This window comes from Strigops habroptila, chromosome 12, assembly GCF_004027225.2.
Source record: "Strigops habroptila isolate Jane chromosome 12, bStrHab1.2.pri, whole genome shotgun sequence".
NCBI lineage: Eukaryota > Metazoa > Chordata > Aves > Psittaciformes > Psittacidae > Strigops > Strigops habroptila.
This window is the reverse complement of record NC_044288.2, coordinates 17,284,488-17,312,216: the sequence shown is the minus strand read 5'-3', so window position 1 is coordinate 17,312,216 and position 27,729 is coordinate 17,284,488. Positions and strand designations below refer to the sequence as shown.

At 40.5% G+C, this 27,729-nt stretch overlaps 1 protein-coding gene across 7 annotated transcripts in view; it reads left to right on the top strand.

Annotated features, from left to right (window-relative positions):
- Window positions 1-1,469: 1,469 nt before the first annotated feature.
- The window catches only part of CPEB4 (cytoplasmic polyadenylation element binding protein 4), a 43,006-nt gene continuing 16,746 nt past the window's right edge, over window positions 1,470-27,729 (top strand). For 3 of the 7 annotated variants that reach the window (XR_003994144.2, XM_030504391.2, XM_030504392.2), the window contains exons 1-2: window positions 1,470-4,524; window positions 14,576-14,657. Coding sequence is in view for 4 of the 7 variants with exons in the window: in XM_030504391.2 (XP_030360251.1) it covers window positions 3,403-4,524; window positions 14,576-14,657 (1,204 nt within the window). In the remaining 3 variants the exon portion in view is untranslated. The other 4 variants (XM_030504393.2, XM_030504394.2, XM_030504395.2 and 1 more) reach the window with 4 other exon arrangements.

Below are 27,729 nucleotides of genomic sequence, written 5' to 3'. Positions count from 1 at the left end.
AAAGCAAATCAGATGTGCAATGTGTGGTGTTACCCATCTGGTAACCGCAGCTGAAGTAAAACTGGAATTCCACTTTGTATGCCTGGCAGCTGGGGACAACCGAGCCCATTGCTTTTATACAGATTTGCTATGTGTGATGAAGTAATAATCACTAAATGTTTAATAACAGCTATATAAAATACATGCCAAATGAATATTTTATGCTGTACAACTTGCTGTGATATGCATTCACTTTCAATCCAGAACTTCCTAAAGCATATTATAAGCCTTAATTTTTCGCTGGGGCAATCCCGTCCCAAGGTACCACACGCTCGAGACAGTTGCATGAACGCATCTCTGTAATCCCCCTCCCCATAAACACCTCTATTTATAGCGTTTAAAATGTTGTAATGGCCTCATCCATCATCCTGAAAGACGAGACTCGCTGGCTGTCACAGCTCAAACCTCCTGTCCCTTCGTTGACAAATACGGCTGAAAATCAGTAAAATGCCCCTTGAGCCCATGCGATAGGAACCAATTTCCCTTGTGCTGGATGGGGAGGACCTGGCCAGCACCCTATCAGCCCTGCAGCAGAAACCGGCCCTGAATAACCCCTATTTACTGTCCATTTATTTGCTTCTGTCTGTTCCTGTCTTTCACTAATTAATTGTTTCCCTTTTCAAAAAAACAAGTTATTTGGGAAAGCCTTTAAAATACCTCAGTGAGTTGGAGTTACAATAGACTTCCAGAATGACAACCTTGGAAAACTCCCAAAGTTATCCACTTATTTTTAATACAACAGTCACTGTTATCACAGTTCCATGTTTCAAGAGCTAAAACCCAAACAGAAGCCAGGTGCTGTGGTATTTTCTCCACAGAAGTTGCCTTCCGAACATTTTGTTACATTATTTTGCTGACTTCCCACTTCGTAAGGGAGACGGCTTCCAACACAGTGGCCCAGGGTAAGGTTCAATAGATGGGCCCCAGCCCTTATGTGCTGAAGAATGTTACAAGCCTATGGTGTTTTGGGTAGGATTTTATTTTGAGATATTAGCCATGATATTATAGCAGGGAATGCCTGCCAAGAGACACCGGCGTGGGGTGACCCCAACCTGCCCGGCCTGTCAGGGCCCGGCAGCGCCGCCAGCCCTGCGCCGAGGACGACGAGCTGCCCTCCACAAAGATGGCGGCCCGCGGAGCGAGGAGGGGGGGAACAGCGCACCTCAGACCAAGATGGCCGCCCCGCCGGTACTCGTCGGACCTGTTGCCCGTACTTATGATGGCTGCCAAGCTGCGGGCGACCTGCCAAACACAAAGGTGGCCGCCCCAGCCGGGGTGTTCCCTGCCCTTACCAAACATGGCGGCGCGCAGCGGCAGCCGGCAGGCGGGGCGGGGCGGGGCCCGGGGGCGGGGCGGGGGCGCGCTCGCCGCCGAACCGGAAGCGCCGCGCTGCCTCCTCCAGCTGGTTGTCATTTCGTGCGGCAGCTCGGTCCTGAGGAGACGGGGCTCGGCAGCGGCCGGGTGGGGAGGAGGAGAAGAAGGAGGAGGAGGGAGGCACCGGCTGCGGCACCGAGGCAGGAAGCGGCGGCCGCTGGGGGGGTGGGGGGAGGGGAAGGAGACAGGAAAAAAGGAGAAAAAAAAGAAAAAGAGGCAAAACAAGGCGGCGGCAGCAGCGGAGGCTCCGCGCGGAGGACCCGTCGCCGCCGGGCTCGCGGCTACCGGAGCGCCTCCCGACTCCCCCGGAGCCGGTGTCGCGGCAGCCGGCCTCTCCCCCTCTCCCCGTTCTCTCGTCGCTCTCGCCCGCGGAGCCTCCCTCCTGCTCCTTCCATCGCCGGCAGCAGCGTCCCCCGCGGCGACCCTCCCGGCGCCCGGCCGGTTTACATGAGGGGGAAGGAAGCCCGCCTGGAGCCGAGAAGACGCGCAGCAGGGGAAGGACTGCTCCGAGGAGCCGCCGCCGCCGGACTCCGCTCCCCGGTTAGTCCGCCGGGCCCCCCCTCTGCTGCGCCCAGCGGCCGAGACCCCGTCCCGTAATCTCCGGGAGATTTGGGAGAACCGGTTAAACACCTTCCATGGGGGAGAGAGGAGCCCGGCCCCCCGCCGCCAGCACCTTCCCCTCCCTGCCGGAGGCTGCTCCTCTCCTGAGGTAAAAAAACCCCCTCCTGCCTTCCCCGACACTAGGACTCTTGCGAGGGAGGGGGGACACTGCGGGGGCACCCCACAGAGAGCCGGGGCCTGGCGAGCCGAGCCCGCCCGCCCCTGCCCCGCTGGATGCCGAGTCCTTGAGGAGGAGGAGGAACAACACACACACACTCGCAAATCCACCGGCCTTTCAGCCCGGGGCTCGCTGTCTGCGGGGAACCCGCGTATCTCGGTGGAAAGAGGCGAGCCCCGCACCAGAACCCACCCTCCCAGCAGCAGTGAGAGCAAGAAAATCTCCTTCCCCTTCCTCCTGCACAACTCGCTGTCCCCTCCCTTCCCTTTCCCGAACTGTGAATGCTGATTTCTGAGATGAAAATCTTCCTCATCGGACAGCCAGGACTCGTATGAAGGACACGCAAATACTGGATCATAAATAAGAAGCGAGTCTGGCGAGCTCAGAAACCCAGCCCAAAAGGAGCAGCATCAAGAATCCACCCCTCTCCTGCACAACTGACTCCCCACCCAACACACATAGAATACTAATTTCCTGAGATAAGATCTTGCCCCTTTAAACAACCACACACACGCGCATACACACACAGTGTATATTATTGCTAAATATAATAGGTTAAACCCAACAGCACGGGGGGAAAAAGCCTCTATTGCAACTTGGTCCCCCTTTTCACCCTTCTGAATGCTGAGATCCTGAGGTAAATTTTTCCCTTACCCACAGCAAAGACTCTTTTTGAACAGGACACAAATATATATTAGATTATAGAGATGTATTAAATTATTCCAGATTTAAATCTATTTTTTGCTGCCAAGGGGTCAGGGGACCAGACGTCATTGTATTTTCTTTTTTTTTCCCTTCCCTCTTAACTCATTTATGGGCGAGTTGAGGCTGCTGAGAAGGAAGAAAACAGGATAGTTACAATCTCTTTATCCTTATTCCCCAGAAGCTTTCTCTCTCATTGCTGTGCATTTCCTTTAGGAAAAAAAGGAAACCTCTTATTTTGTGAACCAAAGATTTATTTTTCCCTTCCTCCTGGCCAAAGGAAGGAAACAGACAAAATTGACACATTTAAATAGTTGGAGAGATCTATCTTTTGCAAAAAAAAAAAAAAAAAAAAGCAAACATCTTTATCCAAATCTGAAATAGCGTGGAGGGAGAAACTGGAATATCTAGCTAAAAACAGGATACTAATCTCGCCTCTGAAGAGGACGAGGTAAACACTAAACATCAACTTGTTCTTACAGGGAGGATTCAAACCCTAAATATAATAAATGGGGGATTACGGGTTTGGAGTGTTAGTGCAAAACAACACTGGAAATAAGTCAGCTTTTCCAGTCAGATTTCATCCACATCTGCAGCCCCCACACCATCATCAAAATGCAACCCCCAGTCCTGCTGCTTTTATAAATAATAACACAGCTGCCAATGGCAGTAGTGCTGGGTCAGCTTGGCTCTTTCCTGCTCCAGCTGCCCATAACATTCAGGATGAGATTCTGGGGTCAGAAAAATCTAAAACTCAGCAACAGGAAAAGCAAGAGTCCCTAGAAAAACAGCAGCTTTCCCCTGGTCAAAGTCAGGAACCAGGCATGCTCTCTGAACCTGAGAAAGCTAAAACTGAAGAAAATCAGGGCGATAATTCTTCAGAGAACGGCAATGGAAAGGAGAAAATAAGAATAGAATCGCCGGTCTTAACAGGATTTGATTATCAAGAGGCTTCAGGGCTAGGTACTTCGACGCAGCCCTTGACATCCACTGCATCTTCTCTGACTGGTTTTAGTAACTGGTCTGCAGCTATAGCTCCTTCTTCTTCTACAATAATCAATGAAGATGCAAGTTTTTTTCACCAGGGAGGGGTCCCTACTGCCTCAGCTAATAATGGTGCTCTGCTGTTTCAGAATTTTCCACATCACGTCAGCCCTGGCTTTGGTGGTAGCTTTTCCCCCCAAATTGGACCCCTCTCTCAACACCACCCTCATCACCCCCATTTTCAGCATCATCACAATCAGCATCAGCAACAGAGGAGGTCTCCTGCAAGTCCGCATCCACCTCCATTCACACATAGAAATGCTGCTTTTAATCAGTTGCCTCATTTGGCTAATAATCTTAACAAGCCACCTTCTCCATGGAGCAGCTACCAAAGTCCATCGCCTACACCATCTTCATGGAGCCCTGGTGGAGGTGGATACGGTGGGTGGGGTGGGTCCCAAGGTCGAGACCATCGCAGGGGACTGAACGGAGGGATAACACCCTTGAACTCCATCTCGCCCTTAAAGAAGAATTTTGCAAGTAATCATATCCAGTTGCAGAAATACGCTCGACCCAGCTCAGCCTTTGCTCCAAAATCGTGGATGGAAGACAGTTTGAATAGAGCTGACAACATTTTTCCTTTTCAGGTGAGCACACTCTGTTATATCCATAAGGAAAATAACACGTAAGTGTATTAAAATGCCCTAGAAAGGGTCGGGGGTTTGAACAGCACTATCTGATTGTATGACTTCTGTGCTTGCAACTAAAAATAATATATGTTTAACTTGAAATGTCATCGTGTGAATTATGCTCTGAACTGTGAGTCATGTGGTTTGGCTTTTTGTTGGTTTTGTTTTGGGTTTTTTTAATAGGGGTGATCATATAAGTATCTTTTGCATACCAGACATCTGCATTAGCAAGTTTCCTTCAGCTTAATACTTACATTCAGAAATAGCTGATGAACAAATTCAGTTGCAAGTAGTGAGTCTGTTTACTGAAAGGAGAAAGGAATAAAGTGCTGCCTGACGAAGTATGAAGATATGAGGCCTTTTTAAGTATTCAAGAATGTACCACATCTGAGAAAAAGTATGAAGTGATTGTATTTTGGTTTACAGTGTCAGATGGACTTGTAGTGCAACATCATTTTCGTAGCATTTTTTGGAAACTCTGCTTGTTTTTACATGATGGTAATCAATGCAGTTTGCTTTCCTCAGTAATTGTAGCAAATTTTACTTATGGGCCATTAAATCATCACCAAAAATAGATCTGGACGACTGGTCTCCTGTATTTTAATGTGGCCTTATCCTGGCAGGAGCAGGTTGTCTAACAGTTCAGCCTTTCCTCCAAGCTGACTTTTTATGACTTTGAAAAGAACTATATAATGTTGAACCTAATTTGCAGTAAAAATTACACTAGACGTACTCTTCCCTTCATCTGACCCCTAGTTAAATCTAGCTTTTATGTTTGTCTTTGCCTTTTGTAAGCTCCTTTAGGGTGAACCAAAAAATCCAAGAGTTCTTTTACATTTAAAGGGTTGTTTTTCAGGATCTTCAAATGAGGGCAAAAGTAAAAATGTCAGAGTGAGTGCAGTATTTCTAGCCATGCTGTAAGAACCAGGGTGACCTACTTTAAAACAATTTGAAAGATCTGAAGATAAAAACCATGCAATATGTTTCATGTTGTAAACAACCCTAAAGAAACAGAAATCTATTTAATAATGACTTTGTGGATTCAGACCTAGGAACAGTTCAGTAGTTCTTCCTCTACTGTTCAGTTTCTGTTTGGTTTGCAGGATCTGCCTGTGCAGCCTTCTGACAACAGAGCAGCTGCTGGCAATAACTTTCCATTAGAGACCTTTATTCTACTGCAGAGCTACTAGCTGGTTCAGTGTCAGGTAGAGCCCCTGTAAATTCAGAATGCATAGTAATAATTGATTTTAATGTCAGGATTTGTAATTAATATCATGAACCTGTGTTCAGCATACCAAATTTATACACTGAAACCATTAGAAAAAGGGACACAGCTGGAGTCGGTCTTTTTTCAGCCTCACTGCAGCGAGACTTGGCTCACAGTTTAATTCATTCTCTACCCTGACACATAGCTGATGTTCAGAGTGACAGAATGAGATCAAGTGTGTCCTTGCTGCTGTGTATACAGCCCAAATATACACACAGCGATAGAAATGTGCTTGGTTTGACATCAAGGAAATTTCAGGAAATTGGCAAAGTCAACCCTGACTTCTGGGTTGTGTTCCAAACATAAAATAGCAGACCCATGTATTTGATCATGGTAAAGAAATAGTTTTTGTGTAGCATGTTGGTATCTATTTACATAAACACTAAGATGAAGCTGTACATGTCAAGACCAAGTCTGACACTCCTTCATGCCAAGAAAAGGAAAGTGTTGGAGCGAACTGCTTTTCCAGTCTGTTACTATCACTTCTGTGAAGGGCAGGGCAGCAAAACAGGACTTCAGCACTGCAGACCTACAAAGATGCTGATTGATTTTGAAGCCATCTTGGACAATTGCTTTTTATAACTTTCTTTTTGTATAAAATCTTTAGCTCCTTTGGTCCCTCAGTCATTTGTCTGTTGAAAGCATACTGAATTTTTGAATCGCTGGAAACAAATGATGTAAAATTGGACCTTTGATCTCTTTATTTTTTCTTGCTTATGCTGATTGTATGCCTGACTCCCAGCAGAAATAAGGACTTTTGCTTATTATATATTTGTGTTCATGCACACATATATATATATATATATATATAGGAAGTATCCTTGGTGATGCAATAATGTACTGGATAAGGCTATTTTGTTACTGGAATCTTCTTAGATTCCTGTTTAGGAAATAATTGAAAGCTGTCTTTGCTGCAGCAACATAATGGAGTAATTTGATACAACTATCCCTTTCATTTAATATTTATGTTTTGCTGCTTAAATCATTAACAAGTGTTGCTGCAATCTAGTGAAAATTAGTTTCTTTAGAAGGCAAGATGTAAACCAGCAATTGCAAATATTTGGGGATCACTTTTTTCTCAAAGGTTGCCTCTATTTCAGCAGTTGGTGAAACACAGAAGTCTATGTTTTGATGGAAATCTTAGGGTAACCAAGTGTAAGTGCTCGTTTCCTCTTTAGAGAGGACAACATTGCATAATGTCCTTATAAGCCACTAATGTGAACTGCTGCTCACTTCAAATATTTCTGCCCGTGGCCCTTAGATGCTTGCGATGAAGTGGGCATTCCAAATGGCACAGCTGAAAGGAAAATACTGCGGTGATCTCTTTGATAATCTTGCAATCTGATGATTGCTTGCTCGGTATTGAGAGCTGCATGCAAAACATTGTGCTTTTTGTTCTAAGTGTTTTTCCTTTGGAATGCTGTCTCCTAGCATTTCAGAAGTAGCATGTCTGTAGGAACCTCTTGTTGCAGAGATGGAACTGGAAGCAAGGTCAGAGAAGACTGTTACCAGATCTGCTAATGAAATTAAGTTTTGATATTGTGCTTTAGCCACTGGGCAGGCTTCCCCCTTCAGATCTTTTGAAAAGAGAAAAGCCATTGTTCTTTGTGCATTCATTTGAAAAGGAAATGGTCTCCAAAAGAAAAAATGGTTCCTGAATTAAAACAAAAAAAAGTGTCTTTTGGATATAGCAGCCTTCCCTGAGAATTAAGAAATGAAAATGCTTTGACTGTAACTATTGCATCTTAAAAAGTTACTGATTTTTAAAAAGAATTACTTCTCTCCCAGCAGCACTGACAAACTAAGTGCTCAGTAATTGCATTTTACTGCAGCATTGCCCTCAAGATTGTTTTGGCTTTCCTTTTGCTATGTACTTGCACTTCCTCATGAGAGTGGAACATCCTGCCTGTTATGCAATGCATAAATCTTGCTTTGATAGGCATTTCCAGGTTTCCAGATCTCATCTTCAAATGCATGATGATGTTTTTCAAGTTGGTCTTTGAAGGCACAGGCAAGTTAAGCAATAGCGTTCAGCTTTCTGTAAAAATGCTTAAAAAGAATTTGTGTTTCTTCCTGGAATCAGCCTTGAAAATAACTGCCCATTTCAAAGAATTCTGTCCATGAGAGCAGTTCATTATATCCACTTGTTCAAAATGTTTTTTCCTTTCTTCTGCAGTGGCTAGTTTCCAGGTATATCACCCCTTCAAATCCATTGAGAGGCTCTGCCAGGGAGACTTTCTCTTCCCTCAGGCAGATATGGAATGTTTGAGAAAACACATACGTGATTACAGAATGTGTTTGAATTCTGAGCCATACATCATGATTTGTTTGCCCATAGAAATGGGTTGATTTAATAAGTGTGTTAAACAAATTCACAGGGTACTGGAATTAAAATATAACCTCTTGAATGCATTTGCCAATCTTTGCTCTTGAAGGAATTTTGCAAATAAATTTCTTTACCGTGCCTCTTTATTTTACTATTTGTTCTTTGTTTCTGAGGAACCTTTTTGGGAATCGTGATGGCTGGTTGTATAAAACTGGGCTAATGGTTTTGCAGAATTTTATTCTAGCAACAGCAATTATTCCAATAAATTTCAAGCTATCATTTTAAAGGAGAATAAACCCTTGAAGCTGGATTTCTAAATGTCTGTTCACCCATTTTTCTGTAACTGCATCAGCTGTGTAGTAATTAGTGTTTTGTGTGCTGTTCCCCACAGCTACTGATCTATGGAATTAGAAGCAGCTAATGTGGTATGACATGCACGAGTTAAGTACTGTGGAAGTTAACACTGTTCTTGTTTTATAAACTTACTACTGACGTTAATACTTCGGCTTTGGCCCTCCTGTGTGTTTTTGACCTCAGGGTTTCTTTTTAAAGACAGCTTTTGTTAGAAGCTATTTGAATTATGTTTGTATTTTCCTAAGATTAAAAGGAGTACTCTTATTAAGCATTTTGCTTTGAAAATTGCATACTTAGCAGCCCAGTTAAAGATTGAGAACACAAGATATTGTGGAAAATAAAGATACATAAAAATAGCATCAGACATGTTACTGGAAATTTTTATAAAGGTCTGTAATTTCTAACACTTAAAAAAAAAAAAGGTTCAAGTTTGACTAAACCAGAAGTGCTCCCTCCCAAAAAAACTCCTATGCTATGCGTCATTTAACTTTTCCAGCTTTTTCTTATTGTTCCCTGGTGAAGCTATAAAAGATGATCAGGGCAGCATACAGCAACATCCTTTCAGGAAAAACCTGTTTATTCAAAGCCTTTAATTCACTGGATGCTGGACTGGAAGCTGGAATACAGCATTTGCAGGGTGTTGGGAAGGAGGAGAAGCTTACCCAGAAGCAGAATCAAGTCCAAATTTGATTCTTTCAATTAAAAGAAAAACGTGGAACTTGTATTTAGTACCTACAACACCACCTCTCCCTACACGCTTTGCTTTGCCTGAGACACAAGGCTTTTGAAATGTGGGAAACGTGCACAAGTTTTCGGAAAGTTTCAGGCTTCCCATGCTATAATGAGAGTAGCAAACATAGTTGTGAGTTTCCTAATTTTCCCAAGTAGTCTGGTTTGACAAGATTTAAATACGTAAAATAAGCCCCAGTTTTACGACTACACCTACTCCATAATAAATATTGCTTAATCACCTGCAATAAATTGCTTAACACGATGGCATGCTTTGAATGATTCCTGATGCCTCAGTCTCCAGAGAAATCAGATTTTATAAGATCAGGCATAGCCTTAGCTACCAGCCAGTGCTCATCCCTTGCCAGGCTTTACTTGTACGGTTTGGAGTTTTAGCACTGGGAGGCCTGTCCTGGGGAGCACTGAATAGAAACTCTCAGGTTCTGGAATCTTAATTATTCAGGTGATGATAATGCTGTGGGTGCAGATTAACTATAATGAATCTGCACTTTAATACTTCAATTAGATGTATATTTTTCTGATGTGCAATAGAATTTAGGTGTGGAATTTTTAAGTGCAACGTATGACTATCCTGTGCATGAAAAATTCATGCTTAATTTCTTTTGTAGATGAAGATGTCCCAGTATATATAGCGTATATGCTTAGTACCAAGTGGCTTGCTTTTTGGAATGAAATGTCTTTGGACTTTGAAAAATAAAATTGGAATAGGAATTAGAATTTAGTGATTTCCTATTACAAGTGGCTTCATTGTTTTACAAGACCTCTGATCTGTCTGGGTGCTAGTGGGGAAACCACTGCAGTCCCAGAGGTAAAGTGGTTTGCCCATGCTCTCCGGATCCAATGACAAAGTTGTGACGGAAGTCCTGAGTTCTTCTCTCCGTGCTTTAACAATGAGATTACATTATTGTGAGCACTGCACATACTTACACATGATTTCTAGGCAGTAGGAGAATCGGAATAATTTAATTTTCCTGTAGACAGGGGTGGCCAGTGTATAGTTCAAAACTGTTGTGCTTGCTGATGTAGAATATTTAGTCTTGACATCTCTCTCTTAACCAGATGTGCTGTCACTTCTTGTATATTATTGCCAAAACAATACTGCTTATTCAAAATTATGGTTGATGAATGTCTTTTGAAATGCTGGCTGACATTTTCAACATAGTCATGTATTAAGACTGCAGGTTGATTTCTTTCTTTTTGGTTTGTTTGTTTGGTTGTTTTTTGTGGCCTTGTGTTCAACCGGATGTCTTTCTACCTCAGTTCTGTTTCCTCAGGATAAATGTTTGTGCCCTTTGAGCCCTCTGATAAAGCAAACTTTGAGATGCCCTAAACAAACTTGTGTAAAGCCAAGTTCTTGTGATCAACTTGGGTAAATAATAGCAGGCTGTAGTTAACTGATTTTGTTCCTGAAGTGTACATACTCTGCTTTACTCCAGCCTGTCATTACCCCTGTATCTTTTCTTTATAAATAAATTAAAAAATTTACAGTAAGCAATCCAGCTCCATGCAAAGCACTGCAACTTTGTGAATTGATCCGTTAAAAACACCACCATAGTAAGTCTCTACGTGAAGTCTTTTGAAAAGAAAACATCACTTTTTTTCCCCAAGTACAGTGTGGTTTATGTGCTTTACAACTCAGAACTAACATCTATCTGAGAATAACTCACCTTTAGTTGCCAGTTAATGATCAGTATCTTGACCGTTACAGCTTTTCTGATTTTATGGAATTAAATGTATAGTTACAAGTTTCTTCAACAATATGGCCACTACCACTAACCTGTCATCAGTCTTTATTTTTATGTTGGTTATGTAATACATATATACATTTCAGATAAGCTGTGTTTCTGATAAAATGTGCAGGTCAATTTGGAAGTTAAGACAGGCACAATTTGTGCTACTGTTTTCAAAGCAGTCTCACTATCAAAGGCCGTTAAGTAATATAAAAACTTGGAAATTCAAACTACCGATGGTGACTTTCTCTAATAGTGTGAACCCTTTCAGCACTGGGGCAAGTAGTCAACTCCATTAATGGAGTTCTTTTAGAAGAAGCACTGGGCAAGCCTCTGAACCAGCTGAGGATGGCGTTTTGGCTGGTCTTTATTTAGGATATACATGACTGACATCTTTTCATAGGATAGATGTATTTTCTTTATTTATATACCAAGTTCTTGAATTATTCTGCATTTCCAGAGAGGTGGACTGCTGCATTGATTTCATATATTAATATACCCAAGTTCAATGTAACAGTAATAGTGGCTCTTAGTGTTGTGCTTAACATGATTTGCCAACTTCTGATTGATAAGCAGAGACATAGAGGAGCAAGCTGTTTCAAACAACCGAGGAAAGAGTGATCTTCCCAAGGGTGCTGAGGCTGGCGCAATTCAGCACCATGACGTGACAAAGATGATTAGATATGCTGTAAGCACAGAGACCTTTTGTTGGAAAGATAGGCAAGAAATGAACAGTAGCATACTGGTGTGTTGAGGATGCTCTAGCCTATGGCAGTCTTCTCCACTGCTATACAAGTTACTGGAACCACTGGAGGGCCTGAGTATGAATGTGGGCCACAGTTTAGCCAGTCCTCCTTTTTGTGTGATTGCTAATAGCTGCAGGTAGGAATATGACCAATTAAACTTTCGAATCAGTGTGCAGGGTTGTGTTTTAAAATGGTTTTAGTATGATTAGAATCTTAGGGACCTTATACTACAAAAACGACAACTAGCCGGCGCACTCAGAAGGGGAAAACCATAAAGTCCTCACTACAAAAATCTTCCATGGAGAATGTGGTGTTCCTATCAGCTAACCAGTCCAATTCAAATTTCTTTCTCAAATGTTTAAACTGTTCTCAAAATTAGAAACTTACTATTGTAGCAGACCTCTTTGTTCATTGCTATAGCTCATCCTATGTGAGCATTTTACAGACAAGAGACTACCTTTGGGCTCATCAGACTACAGCGTGTATACAGCACAATGAACTAGGAATGGCTTGGCCTGGGTTTCTTCCTTCACATCTCTTGCACAACTGAAATGCTAAGTGCCCCAAATTCAACAAAGACTTGGAACTACTGAGGTTCTGCACTTTGTGAAATAACAATTTTGTAGCTGTTCATGGCTTGAACTGGAGGTCAATTCCACACAGAAAAACACAATACACTGTGAAAGTCGAAATGGAAGGAGTAGCTACTGAGGGATGTCAGGTTTTCAGAAAATGCTCACACCTGTGTTTTAGGCTATTTTTGCCATGCTGTGAAGACTGCTGAAAATGTAGAGATTGTCTTTTAGTATCCATTCCCGAGTTACACAGCTGCTGGATTCTAATGGGTCTAGGATGCAGACCCAAGGATTTTTACTCAATCTTGCTAAGATATTTAAGTGTAAATAGAGTTTGAAATAGCTATAAACTAGTAATGTATAAACCAAAACAATAAACTAAATATTACTGGGAAAGGAAGAAACCAGTAGGAAATGTGTGAAAGTAAAGCACAGAATTTAAGTGCTTGTGATAAGTTTCTCTAAGGTGTCTCAATGACTTTGTAATATAAATGACCAAGGAGACAAATGCTGTGGAGAGACAGGGCAGCACTATGCTTTTTATAGCAAATTTGATATTGGGCTGGACTAATAAAGCAAATGGTTCCAAACTCTGGTCTTTCTAATGCTATTTGAAATGCAGCATATCCGGGTAGAAATACTTCACCTCTTCTGTATCAGTAATAAACTGTTCTGAAGAGAGGAAAAAATGTTAGAAAATTTAATTGAAGAATAGCATTTTTTAGAGGTCAGAATGTAACTTACGAACTTGGAAATGCACCAGGACTCAAGAGTTAGTGGGTTCCTGCCCTGAAAATTGCATTAGGGGTTTAAAGTCTGATGAGATGACTGATCATTGTCTGATATAAAGAATACCTCATGCAACACCGCGATCAATACTGCTTTAGCACATCACCACTGGAGGTAAAGGGCATTATAACTTGATACACAACAGTCTTTGTGCAATACAGTTTTTTACTTCACTACTGGTCTTAAAAGTGCTCAAAGCTGGGTGTGTGTGCTTTGGAGAAATTTCAGCTTCACAGCTAGAGTTAGGGACAAAAAACATATATTCACTGCTGTAATAACAATAGCTGTAGGGAAACAGTTTAGAGCAAATGTCTGTCTTGAATTGCTCACATTTTGCTTTCTTATTTGAACGGATACTTTCCATGCTTGACCATAGTTCAGAGGTAAATCTCTCAGAACAGGAATGAAGAAAAATCTTTACAACTATTGTTAGAGTTCTTCTTTCAAGGTTGATTAATATAATTGTATAAAATTCTATCCAAATGTTTCTACAAATGTCTACATGTATAAATATGCAGATAACATGGATAGGTGAATAATTTGGGGAATGATTTTTTTTCCTCTGTTAGTGACCTTTTATAATACTGTAAAGGTTTCAAAGTTTATATATGATTTCAGTTATTCTGAATTTGCTAATTAAAATAATGCAGTGCCAGGATATTTTACATTTACATTATTAAAATATCCAGTGCCAGGATATTTTACATTGTCTTACACTATGTAATGTCAGATTTATAGGACATGGAATTTATTGTTTTAATTGGAAAGGTCTGAACCATGCATGTGTTAAATGATGGCTTTGGTTATATGAAGGAGAAACATTTGGTAAGTATACGTCAAGTGGCTTGAGTGGCTTGAAACAATAAGGTACATGAGACATCTTTCCTCCCATTTTTTGAGTCCTCCTTCAATTCTCATAATGCTTGGAATACCAAACTTGTGAATTCAGGGAATTAAAAATCAGAGCAAAGTATTCACCTAGTAAACCGAGCTATTTGGAGCAGTACTGACTTATAACTATGCAGAATTTGAACTGGCTGTGCAGAATTCGATTATTTCAGTTGTTGAGGTAGTAGTTGAGGTGAAGGAAATTCTTTCTGGAATTTAGATTTTCTTCAATTTGGGCCGAAATACCTAATTTATGATTTCTCCTTGCAATTCTGGCTCCTAGGACATGATCTTTACTTCCTAAGTGTGAAATTATTTTTAACAAAGTTTAACTGTTGAGCACGGAATACAAACTGAATATTGAATTGGGGTTCTTGAATGACTGGTTATGATAGCTATAGATCAGATTCATATTTCAGAATATTCTAATTTTGTAATATTCCTATATCAGACTGACTTCAATGCTGTATGTGTTTTTACTTATGCTGTAGTAATGTAGAACAAACCTGAAGTTTTTGTGTTTCAGGTGGTCTTGTTTAACAACATGTGTTGCCTAAACTGGCTTTGTCTGTATTTGCTTGCAGGATCGCACAAGGACTTTTGACATGCATTCACTGGAGAACTCCCTAATTGACATAATGAGAGCTGAAAACGATTCACTGAAAGGTAAATTTAGAAAGAGACTATTTCCTGCAGTAAATAACTGGGAAGACGTGCTTACTTAGAGTAAGAAACCTCAGTTTGGGGTAGGAAAAGTAAAGTTACATTGTGCACCTAATGCATGTTGGTCAGCTTGGGGAGGCCTCCCTTTTTTTTCAGTTGTCTCTACATGAAGCTATTGCAACACACGAGGACTTGGGTGTGTTTTGTCTTTATACAAAACAATGTGAAACAAGCATAAGCTGATCTTTTGTGTTAGTTGCCAGTGTTGTTTGTAATAGATGCAATGTATGCAGCCTGCAAAAATGATCAACTTCAGGCATCTTGAGCAGCACAGTGAGATGTAACTTCTTGCCTACTTGCAGTGTTTTCCTGCTAAAGTCGTAGTTCTTTCTGCCTTGGGGAAGCGTGAGGTTTATCTATGTCATTTTGAGAAGAACACAGAGAATTTCATCACTTTTTTTTTTTGGTTCTTTACCTCTCTTTTTCTTGTGGCCTTGAATTGCAGAATTCTTTGTAGCATTGGGAAAGGGAGGTTGAACTGACCTGCAGTTAGGATTTATCCGTTTTTTTTTTTTTGGCAAAGGTAATCTTTCTCTGAACATACCTCAATTTACAAAGTATTCAAAGCATTGTCTACATATTTTATCTAAACCTGAATAGAAACTACTTACGTTATAAAATTGAGAAGTCTAGTTTTGTATAATGAGTAATCTATTTCAGTTCAGTGGTTACTTGTGTAAGTAAATACTTAAGCTCATTATCTCAGCATTCAGTTTTGTTACCAGTCATGAGACCACTAAAAAAACAAACCTGCATTTGTGGTTTCTGAAAGTAAATTTATTTTCAAGATATCAAGGCTTGTAGTGTTCATGTAATCTGACTTGTTTTAATAGTGACCAATCTTTGATAAACTGGCAATTGCAATACCCTGCACTTGTTGCATTCACCGTGGTCTGAAATGCAGCTTGCGTTTCACATCCCAAATACACCAAGAAATACACTTTTCCTATTGAAATGACAAGGAGAGCTTGATGTAGATAAAAGCAATGCCAAATGAAATAAGACCAAAAATACATTCCCCCCTTATGTACTGGGGACGAGGCTTTTATTAACAACAAGTAGTAATAGCTTTCTTTTGTTTTATATGCTGTCTGGCAACATCCTATGCCCCCACCATTATATACCAAACCAAGAATTGAGTGCCCTTCCTTGACTGCAGCATCTGGGATTTGCCCTGAGACCTTCTATTCAACGGTCAGGCAGGCCCAACCCAGCTTTTAGCTGATGAAATCTGGCAAGATAACAACCCAAGGTGACATGGCTGTAGAACAAATAAAATTTCCCTTTAAATATTAATTCAACAGAGTCAGGTTCATATGTATTTATACTCAGTAACTAAACAAGGGTAGTTCTGCACAGTAACAAGATTTTTAGTTTAAGTGCTTCGAAAGGATTCTTTGCAATTTAAATATTTAAGTGCTTTACCATGTTTAAAGAATGATGGAATATTCTTTGGAATGATGGGTATTGCTCTGGGAATTATTTCTTAAGTTCTTTATAAATTGTTCTGTTTATGGTTAATAGTTACAAAACTATAAAGAAAAAGCCTTGAAACTGAGATGAAAAATTTACATGATCCTATGTGAAATACTTTGTTGTGAAGTCTCATTTTTCAAGGATTTCCTCAGCAAAAACATTAAGTTTGCTTAAATGAAATGTGCAGTGCACTGAATTTGCTGCTTATCTGGCATAGCATACAGTAACTTAGTTGCTGCAGTATACTTAGGAATGGATCTTAACTCAAGCTAGCATCTGTTGTGTTGTGGTAACGCTGCAGTGATCATCCGTAAGTAGGGCGGGATTTGGAAGGAGAGGAAATAACTTTAGTTAAACCAACTGACAGCTGGAAAAAAACCGTAACTTGGTGGTAAAAAACATATTTCAAGTCAAGTCTGAAGAAAGGTCTGTGGTCACCAGCCTTTTGGTTTTTATTCATCTGTATCAGTTGGTGTATGATTATGTCTTAATGCAGATTCTCTCCTGTTTTCACTTTTCTTGCCTCATCTTTATTTAAACTGATTGAAAGGAATCTTTAAAAACCTTGGATCTAGAAATATGACAAATTACAGTTACCGTTTCAAATCTTGCATGCCATTTCAAACACCTGCAGTTAAATAAGCAGATCCATAAGATGGTTTTTGTTGTGCTTTTTAAATGGGTTAATCAGTGCATACAGTGCTTTTAAACTAAAGTTGGAAGCTCTCAGAAAGGAAAAGCTTCTGGGTTTGACTTTAAAAATAGCCTGGGCAAGACACTAATAAAACATACTGTAGAGAGCAATCTCAGAATGGCATGGAAATAATTTAGATGATCTAATAGGGCTCACTGCTATCTTGTGAGTCTTTGAGAGGCTTTAATACTGACTCAACATGAGTTTAGTATGTAACACTAACACCACCACCCCCTTTCATATTGTAATGGACTTCAAGAGAAAGAGGTGCAATGTTAAAATACACTTTCAAAACAAAAAAGTATGGACATGGTAATAGATACCAGTCACAGTCTGGAACATGCTGTCTCTTGGAAATAATTTGTGTCTTTAAAGGGTATGTTCAGAGCAGCAGGTTTTGGATCCTGTAATAAAATTTTAAGTAGGAAGTCTTCAAAATGTAACAAAATCCATTCACAGTGTATACTTCTTGACTGAGCTGATTAGGCTGGGCTAGCTTTGATTTGTTTAGGACAGTAATAATTATGTTCTTGGGTTGTCTTCCTATATGAAATAGTGTTTCCTGCTTGAGGTTCAAAGGTGATTCTTAAGTATCATCAATTCAGTACACTCAATTTTACCTTTTAATGCTTTTGGTAGGCCTTTTACCTCCTCCTCCCCCCCCTCTTTTTAAGGTATATTTTTATCCCTGCTCAAATCCTCCTCCTTTGCTGAGCAGCTGCCATTTCAATATGTTATTTTTATCCACACGAGTGAGTGTGCTGCACGCTGCACAGCCAATGACAGCCTACAGAAGCCTTTCCCTGGAGACTAATTGCATCTTCTTTACAATGTATTTGGCCTTCGTGAGCTGAGCCTGGGATCCAGAGACTGATTTCTGAATCTGGGTCTTCCAGATGGCAATTTGAGCATAACTGTAATAGTAGTAGATTGACTAAATATTTCCTTGTTAAGTGACACTGAACTGTCTTTAAATACTTTATAACCACAGACTCTTTTATTACTGAAATATCCTGTGGTTCAGTTCAGAATATAAGGTTATTGCCTGGAAATTATGCAAAGTGAAATGGATTAAAGGAGCAGGCCAGTACATCTGCTACTGGCACTGCAAAGCACTCCTGCAAAATTTGGGTGTGAGTAGCTCAGTATTTGCACGAATGCTGTGAGGTGAAATAGGCTCTAAAGAAATGTACTTGCACACAAAAAGGAAGGTTTTGGAAGTAGCATAAGGTCAGAGGATACATACAGACACTGGGAGAGAGAGTTGAAAAGCAGCTCTAAGTTTTATGGCTGGAAAGGTAGAATGATGAGAACTGGCACCATTTAGGATTTCTCTGAGCAAGTGGATATACTTAACTATTTTTAAAGCAGTCATCAGCTCCTTCATATTGATCTGCAAAACTATCTCAGCTGTGAAGAAAGTATGTAAACCTCATAAAGTGTTCTTTGATGAAAGGGACCAAAATAGTTTTGACAGCGTTTTCTGAATATCAGATAAGAAACTGAACAAGTTGTTTCTTTTCTAGCTGTATGGATTATGCAACGTGCTTGTATTAATTGAGTAGAATGGGCCATTCAGTTTCCTATATGAGCCAGAAAACTAATGAGAATCTGGTGAGAATCAGTCCCAATTTTGCCAAGGGCTAAACAGCAAAGGTTACGTTTCCTTTTAGGGAAGTGGTCCTTTTATATGAACATGAGCTATTTGAAAGTGTAAGCTAACAGCGTTTGAGGTTTTTCTTAGATTTTAAATCCATCTTTGTTTTCATAGCAATGAAGAATTGCCAGCAAAGATTGAGGTTGGTGGCTAAGTTCAACTTTTCTTCCCTACTGTTGGTCTGTGTGAAGTTACATGATGTAGTTACCGAGTTCTGTAAGTCAAAGGCCCTTGGCAAGCGTGTACACAGACCCGTACTGGCACTGCCCCATCTTCACGCCTCTGCTGCCTCGTGCATGTGAGTGAGCTTTCACAGGGGAACTGTGCTGATCCCACCTCAGACTCCTGAGAACAGCATCAGTGGTTGATCTCGCTTGGCTGCCTTTTCTCAGAACAAGCTCCCTGAAGGTTTACTCATTTGCAAGTTTTTAATGTATCCAGCTTAGGATAAAATGCTCAGAAACTCTCGCTTCTGCTGCTCCAGGCTGTAGACAATTTTTTGTAGACAATTAAGATTTGCCCCAATTGTCTTTGGAAGCTGTCATGAATTACTGTCTGGAAAGGTTCCTACTCAGGATCTTCTTGAATTTTACCTCCTATGCAGTAACCAGGAAAGGCTGATGGGATTTACAGACTTGAGTGCATATTAATTAAAAGGAAAACCAATTGTTCTACTGTCTCATAATATTGCTGAACTGGGTCTAATAGCAATAAACTACAACTCATGCTGGTGGAGCTGTGATGGGGGAAACGCAGTCTATGTGAGGTTTATTTGAAATCAGCAGCTCCCATTCCTGTTGCAATCCACTATTTCCAGTTGGGTTAGAGTACTATTAACAAGTGAGGGCATACTTTCTTTCTAAATGCAGCCAATATTCAACATTTTGAGGTAATATTCAGTATTTTTTAGTCTTTTGGTATGCTTTCCTCCCCAGTTCCTCTCTTGGCAGCTGAAGTGTTTGTTGATTTATCTCTGATGTTTGTGTTTGCCAGAGCCTTTGTTTGGAAACAGACAGCAACCCAGTAAGAAAATGGAATCGCCTGGGCAGCAGGAAGGAAGAGAAATCTCATATTAATACATACTGCAATCAGATCATTACTTAGAAGTAATCACAACCATACACAATGTACAGTTTTACATCCATTGGCTATGATCTGATAAACTCCCAGCTTTTTCTTTTAAATTGACATTTGTTTTCGTGGCTTGAACTAAGTGCTGCTTTAAGAGACGCCTAAAGCGATGGGGCTTAGAAAGGCAAAACTTGATTTGGAAGGAAAAAAACCCATACCACAAACTTGCAAACACTATGAGGAGAGTGAACACAGCGGATACACAGCGAGGAGCCAAACTAAACCCCAGCACACGGGCTCTGTCCTGCGGAACCCCATTCCGCTGCGGCCCGGGCGCCCTCAGCCGTCCCGCCCGGCGCTACCAAATGCTCCCCGCGGAGGTGAGCGCCTTGTGCATCGCGGGCAGGGATGAAGGGGAATGTTCCTAAGGTGGCAGCGCACTGACACATAGATCAAAGCAGTGCAGCTCAAAAGCCAGCCCCCTCTGCACTGCCGAGCTCTGGCTTAGCGGGGCCCTTGGAACAGAGAGGGAGTGGAATTCCCCCTGCAATTGTTGCCTGCGTGGACTATCCCGAATACTGTCTCTGTGCCCCTTCGGCTGAGCTGCCGCTCCTGCTCCTCTTCTTCGTGCTCCTCCTCCCTGGCGCGCCGGGCCCGGGGCGGTGTGCGCCGGCAGATGACGGTTCCGCACCGCGAGGTATCTTTGCTCTCTTAGCGCGGTTTTGCTGTGCTCGGCCATAGGCGTTGCTCCGCGATTGTAGCCGAACCTCTGCGGTGTTTTCAAGCTGGTGCCAGTTGACCAGAGTTGTGTTGGGGGTGGGGGGGGGGAAGAGGAAAGCACTGCAGAGCATGGCCTGCAACAGCAGGTTCCAATGACTGTTTGGAGCGGGCTCTTCCTTGAGCTCGGATTTAAAGGTCATCGTTTGTTTTGTGCTTCCTGGAGGCACTGCTGAAGTCTGCCTGCTCGTCTCCGTTTGTGTAGTACCGGCATTAAACAACAATAGGGGCTTTTAATATGGCTGTGATCTTAAAGTCACAGACAGGCCCTGTGTTCTTCCCCCCCCCAACCCCTCCATAATTCAGGCTTGTGGTTCCTCACCTACAGACCCCACCGGTCCGTTAGCAGTGGGAGTGCCTTGGGTCTGGGTTGTTTATGTAGCAAGAGAAAGAACACGGATGTATAACAGGATGTTTTTGACAGTTAAAGCCTTGAAACTAGACGGATTGCTAACTTATCAAATGCTTGCCTGGCTTTGTGGCACTGTATGCCATAAGAAAATAGGGTCCATTAAAAAAAGAAGGGTTTTTAATTTATAGCAGTTGGAATTGGCAGCGTTTTGGTGGGTGTAAATGAAATGAGGATTTGCCCGTTCTTTGGAAAAACGCGTGGACTGGAACACAGGTTGCCCTGAGGCACAAGCAACGTGTAATGTAGGTTAAGATTTTTACTTTGGCGCCTTCATTTTCTCTTATGAACTGGGAAAAGCCAAGACCCATTTATACGATCTCAGGAAACATTATGTATTATCTGATAGAGAATTTAAACTGTTTGGATCCATGTACATTGATGCAAATGATTTAAAGAATAAAGCAGGAGTTAAGTTACTGCTATGCATTTTATTATTGGCTGCTAAAGCTCTTATTACAATTGAAACTGCAGAAATCCCAGGACAGGGATGCAACATTAAAATTGAATAATAAACATTTTTACAGTTATCTGGAATAATTTGGGAAATCACAGCACAACTTATGTACCCAAATGTGGCAGTTTAATATTTGTTTTCAGTGATGGAAAACACCTCCTGGAAGAGGTGAATTACTGTTGACATTAAATTAATTCCCTTGGATTTATTGATATTCTTAATTTTAAGTGTGTGAGAAGTAGTTTGTAGGCCATGGTGCTTCTCAGAGTTTGGGGAATTTTTCAGGACGTTGACAGGTGCCTTTGGAACTGCATTCAGAAATTGAGTTTAACTTCTGTTAAATATACACATTATGTAGGAGTAGAAGAAACTAAGGTAAGGAAACGGGTGCTGTTGGCTACCTGTGCTGGTGGTACTTTGACACAAGAATTACTGATAAACTTTCTGATGATACCTGCATTTTTATAGAAATACAGGTCTTGGTAATGCAGATGTCAAACAACTGGATGCTTACACTTCACTGCTGCAGGATTTTGAGGTAGGGTATTAATTTAGCTGAGGAAGAGCAACACCGTGATTTATGTTATCTGTCTAAAACGGAGCCATTGAGCAATGAGCAAGAGCGTATTAATGTAACCACCCTTTGAGGCCAGGAAATTCCTTCCCTTGCCACCACAGAGCAGTACAAATATCCCAGGGTTTTCTGATCCTGGTCCAGCTTTGAAATCAGTGTTAGGATTCCTGTTCACTTCATTGGAGTATGAGACCTACATTTTTTTTGTTCAGTCTTAAAACATTTCTTGCAGGCCCCTTGCCATGTGTCCCATCTCCAGAGCCTGCATGGAAAATTAAATGCCTTTCATACTCCTTAGACAAGATATTTCCTAGGAATGTATGCTGCAGATTGTGTGGCAGAGATTTTTAGAACACAACAAAGCATTGAAATACTGCTAAAAGTTTTAATGTCTAAATCAGTGATTTGATCTTCGAAAGTATTACAGCCGACAGAACTGTGCTGAATTCCATGACGGCCGCCTTGCTGATCCGATTAAAACCTTTCTAAGTTTTCTTGCTTTCCTTTTTTTGTCTTTGTTAAAATAATTCCATCCCTTTTTGTAGAAGTGTGTTTAATCTTCTGCTTTGTTTAATATCTCTGTCCACCAAGTGGGTTTGGTTTTGTTGTTTTTTTTCCTTTTCTGAATTCTTGCTTTGATAATCTCTGGCCATTCTGGATCATGTTCAAAGCACTCTTTAATTTAGAGCTGTATTCCATGAGTAGTGTCTGTTCCTTATTTTAGAAGACAGGGAGCTCGCCAGCCTCCCCTCCCAGACTGCATAAACTACCTGTATTTGGTATTTTTGCTCACTTTGTCCACTTTTTTCCTTGCTGTTGAGTTGTTAACTCTTTAAGCCTTTGATTAGCCCCGGTTTGCATATTCCCATCGTCTTTATCAGGCTAGAGATGGCATGAAAGGAGCAGAAGGAAGAGGCTGAAGTGCTTTTCTTAAACTTGGAGATAAAGAAGAAATGGGAGAATGAGGATGAGTTTGGGGAAAAGATAAGGAGGTGACAGATGAGGTGTAAGCATAAAAGGGAACAAACTCCTAGGAAAGTCATACAGAAAGAGTTTTTAGTAGTGGGCAATCTTTGCATAAGTCCAAGAGTGACTGTGCAACAGCCTGAAATTTGCATCAATTGCTTAAGATATTTTGAGATCGAAATGTCATGGATGTAAGATTTGTGTAAGCAGAATCTACTCATTTTAATTCAGACTTAGGTAGAACGATGAGAACTACTGATGAGGTGAATCTGAAAATACACCTTGCAATAGATTTATCTATACTTGGCTTAATGTATTGTTTGTTGGGATGCAGATTGGTCAGCTGTGGTGATAGTTTTGTGTTTGTTTTTCTTCACCACTATAATGTTGATAGTTGGACTTCCAGGTGAGTGGAACGGCCACATACTGTCTCTAAATATGTAAAGGGTAAGTAAGTGTCTTTAGAGGTAGTGCTTTCAGCTTTAATTAGAAATCCTATTAACAGGAATCCCAGCTCAGCAGTCAGATTGGATAGGTATTAGAAAAAGATAAATTTTGTGGGTGGAATGTGGGGATAAATACATAAACCAATTTGTGATACATTAATAAATTCCCAGGAACTTATAGTAACGTTACATAAAAATCTTCATATTGTCGTTAGCGTGCACAAGTGCTGAGGATGGGGATAGCTTTCTGAAGGCATTCTAGAAAATGTCTTGGTTCTTCACGTGTCATTTGAAATAGTTAGAATAAACAGTGTTTGGTGTCTGGCCTCATATACCATTTTGAATCTAGGCAGAGGAAATGAAGTGCTGACTCTTTTAAAACACAATTTTCTGTTTCTCCCATTTGGATTGGGTGTGGGCAAGTGTATAGTACTGGGTTTTTTACATATATTACTGGGAAAATTAATGTCTTCTCTATGCTCTTTAAAAATGAAAAATTGGGAATTCTGCACTGCAGAGACTTGAGCTTGCTTGATGTTGACTTGCTTGTATTAATATTTCCTTATTGTTTGGGAGTGAAGTCAGAGGATGCTTAAAAAGGAACAAAGCCTTCATGTTGCATTCCAGGCTGTCTTGTGATCATTCCTTCCAGAGACAAAAATAAGTTGCTTTGAACCTATTATTGTACTTAAGGAACTCTGGCTTTAAGTCTTGCAGCATGGGAGTTTATGCCGGTGTAAATCCAGCTCTTCAAGTCACATGCAGGAACTGCATTTTGGGTTATTTCATTAATCATTTCATTATTCATTAAAGCATGGGCAGAATTCATGGTATAGGTATGGTAGTATAGGCAGATACCAGCATCTCCTGAGGTGAAATGCTATGTGTAAAGAGTTCAGGAACACAGTGCTTATGAACCATGACTAGGAATGGCAGGTTTGTGAAGTTCTTGGTCTTTTTTCAGATGTTTTCAGAAATTGTTCAGTAAATTCTATAATATGCTCAATAAATTGTTCTTGTCACTTAAAAATCCCATCTAGGAATTTTTAGCGTATGACATTCCATTCTTCCTGTCAGAAGGTCCATCATTAGTATGTATTTGGAATTTACTGAAGTTACCACATTCGAAGTAGTTTTGTGGCTGAGAACCTGATTTGCTCTTTGCTTGCAAAGCTGTGTAATGCTTTTTCTTCTCCCAGTTGCAAACTCTGCCTTTCATTTTCTATTTTTAAAATTAATATAGTGTAAGTGTTCAAAAGATAAATGCTGCCAATTATCCCATAGCATAAACTGGAAGATGTATTGATGGAAAAGATTGAATGTTTTTATAACTTCTGTCTGTTCTCCGCTAGTCATACATTAACATCAAATAAAGCTCTATGCCACCAACAGTAGGGTGCCTGCTTTTCCTAAATACATGTATAATTCCAGCTAACATCCAGTCTCCAGCAAAGGGTTGTGTTTCGTTATTTGCTCTTCTGCTTTTGGTTTCTTATCTCTGACCCTGTGGGGGTTCCTAGAGGAGGAAAAAGAGTTATATTCAAATACATGTGATATTGAAGGGTTCCACTTCAATGGATTTGCGGTAAGCCAGTGTAACATCATTGGAATTCTGGAAGAAGGATTGATACCTTGTAGATAAAGCTGTGGCTATGTTTAGGTTCTATAGCAGGTTTGTTTAGGAGATTTCTCTGTATTCTTCTGTTTGATAGCAAAGAAAACTTCAAAGTCAGCTTTGAAGCTTCTGTGTTTTTCAGAGGAGTGAGGCTGGGTTTGGTTTGTCACTTTTCACAGGTAGTTCACCTTAACGGCTAGTTAAGTGCCTGTTGAAATGTGTGAAAGAGCATCTCTCAAGGTTCAGTCTGCCTGGCAGTGTGTTAGCGTGGCAGACTACCTGAGAGCATCAGCAGGGAAGGAATAATAAGGGTGGTGTTTTTTAAAGCTCTCACACAAACTGAACTGCAGTCTTTTCATAGTTAGCCTTTTATTTATTTTTTTTTCCCCATTTCCCCTTCAGACTCAGGCTTAAAAAGCTCACTGGAAGCATGTCTGGAACTTTTTGTCTCAGTTGCCCAGTCTGGAAGGTTAAGCTTGAGCTTCTCACAAAGGTGGATTTGAACCGATGCTGGCCTGGGCTGGCTGAGCTGGAAGTACATTTGCCTTTCTGCCCTGGTTGTGCAGTGCTGCCACTACAGCTGGGTTTGTGCAGTGCATGGGAATGGGAGCCATTAGTGCATTTTCTGGGCATAACTGCATAATCTTTTCAGTGAGGCAGTTTTGCTTTGGGCATACTAAAGCCATAAGAACTTGAAGCTCATTGCACAAGCCTTGGAAACAGTAGCTTTCGCTATCACTGTTTCTCAGCTTCTCTTCCCCTTCGCCCTCCCTGGTTGTTTGATGTATAAAGTTGTCAACAATCAAACTATTAGAAGTTGTTATGCTGATAATCTGCTTTGTGCAATGTGTAGGTTCTACCTTTTTACCATGTGAACCCAATTAATTCAACATAATCACAGGTAAAACAGTGTTACCTTCAGAAGAGCCAGAGCTAAAAGGCTTTTATACATAGATTCTCCTCAGGGTTTTAGAAGAAAAGAAGCCAAAGAAACCTCATTGGTTTTTTTTGTATGTTGGCTGTAGTTTGTGACAGTGACCTGGAATTTAAAATGACAGATTCTAGTCAGACCTATACTCAAAGGCTACAGAATACCAGAAACTTCATTTTGTTAGTGTTCTTGACAGAAGGAATGGGTAAATACTTGTCTTCAGGCATCTGGTTTTACTTGAAATAAAGCATAATACTTGCATTTACAATAGTACTCTTGTTTTTCAGCATTTGTTTGGACATTTTGAACACAAACTAGAGCTATATTTCTCATAACATGCCTTTTTTTTTTAACATTATGCTGCTTTAAAAATAGGAGGAAAAAAATGCAGGTTTTGGCATCTCTGCGGCTTAATTTTGCAGAATCAGTACTTCCAAATGTGTTAATCCTTGATTTTACTGCGCAGCCAAATGTAGTCTGCTTTTCTGGTTTCATGCTGACTTTCACATTGCTGAAAGTGTGACAAATACACATTCTCCAGATGTATATATAGAGGTGTTTAATTTTTGTAAGATTATTTTAGATTAAGAAAACACTATTTGAATGTTCTAAATTTTGATCAGTTTATTCTACCTAGCAGAATTTATCCTGGATCAGGTATCACGTGTCTGCCACTCTGCCATGAAGCGACTCTTGTTCCCCTATCACGTGCTGGGGATAATTTGGCAGAAATGAGATTATGTTCTTGAACTGGGCAGAAGTTTTGCACACATGGATGTGTCTTATCTCAACAGTCATGGAACTGTAGCGTGATCCTTTTGTCTTCAATGTTTTAGAACTAAAATCAAGGAAGGCATAAAATATTACTTTTTTTGCCTGTCATGCAACATTTTATGATGCTCTATGCTTTCCTGTGGAAAATGTCATGTAAGACTTAAGCTTTAAGGCTCTATTAAATAGGAAGAAATACCTTTGTGTATAATACATATAGATATGATTTCTATGTTGTAATTTGAGAAAGTGTATATATACTTCTCTGAAAATACCTGCCTTGGTCTCTGAATTGCTCCTTCATGCACAGAGATAATTTAGCCAAAGGTAGGTTTAATTATAGATGTTCTTTATCATTTCCATTTTTCTGCTTTTGGTTTGGGTAAGGATACGATCAGATTCTTCACTAGTGATGACCTTACAGGACTTCTTGTGAAATGTACTGTTACCTGTGGCAGAAACACGTGGTCCGTGCATTCCGTTTGCAAGGCATTGTGAAACACGAAGTGATGATAAAATCTAGCTCTTGAGTTATAATCAACCCTACCTGCCCTCAGGGAATAGTAGGGGGAAAAAGGTAATATTTTAATGGCCTTGTGCACAGCATTGGCAATCTTGCTACAGTTACAAAATATGGTTTAGTGTAGAATAATTTAGAAATAAGGCTTTGCTCTTGGAATGGCAAAACCAGATTGTACTTCAATTATTTTTCTGTAATTTAAAAATAAAACTCATGAAAGCATACATGTTTTCTGTAATAGATTCAGGGATATTTAGCTCACATTTAGAAATAATCCTGTGAAACTTTGGTACTTCTCCTTCTCCAGAAGTGAAGTCCTAAGTGAAACAGAAGACAGACCAGCACCAAATTACCTCCTGTCTTGTGTTTATGAGAAGAAAATGACTAGCAGAGTAAACAGTTTCAGTTTCTATGTTTGTGTATTGATTATATTTGCTTTCCACCATAAGAAACTGGCTACTGTGGAACTCACTGATGAAGCTGGTTTGGTTTGGTCTTTGAGAGGAAATAAATGAGAGTATATCCATGTAAAAGATGGCAGTGTGTTACAGTATTTGCCTCTGTGCCAAGGTAAAGATCAAAATCCCTGTCTTGAGGAGCTCTTGGGAGTAGACATGAATTAGGTACAGAAGTGGACAGTATTACGTCAAC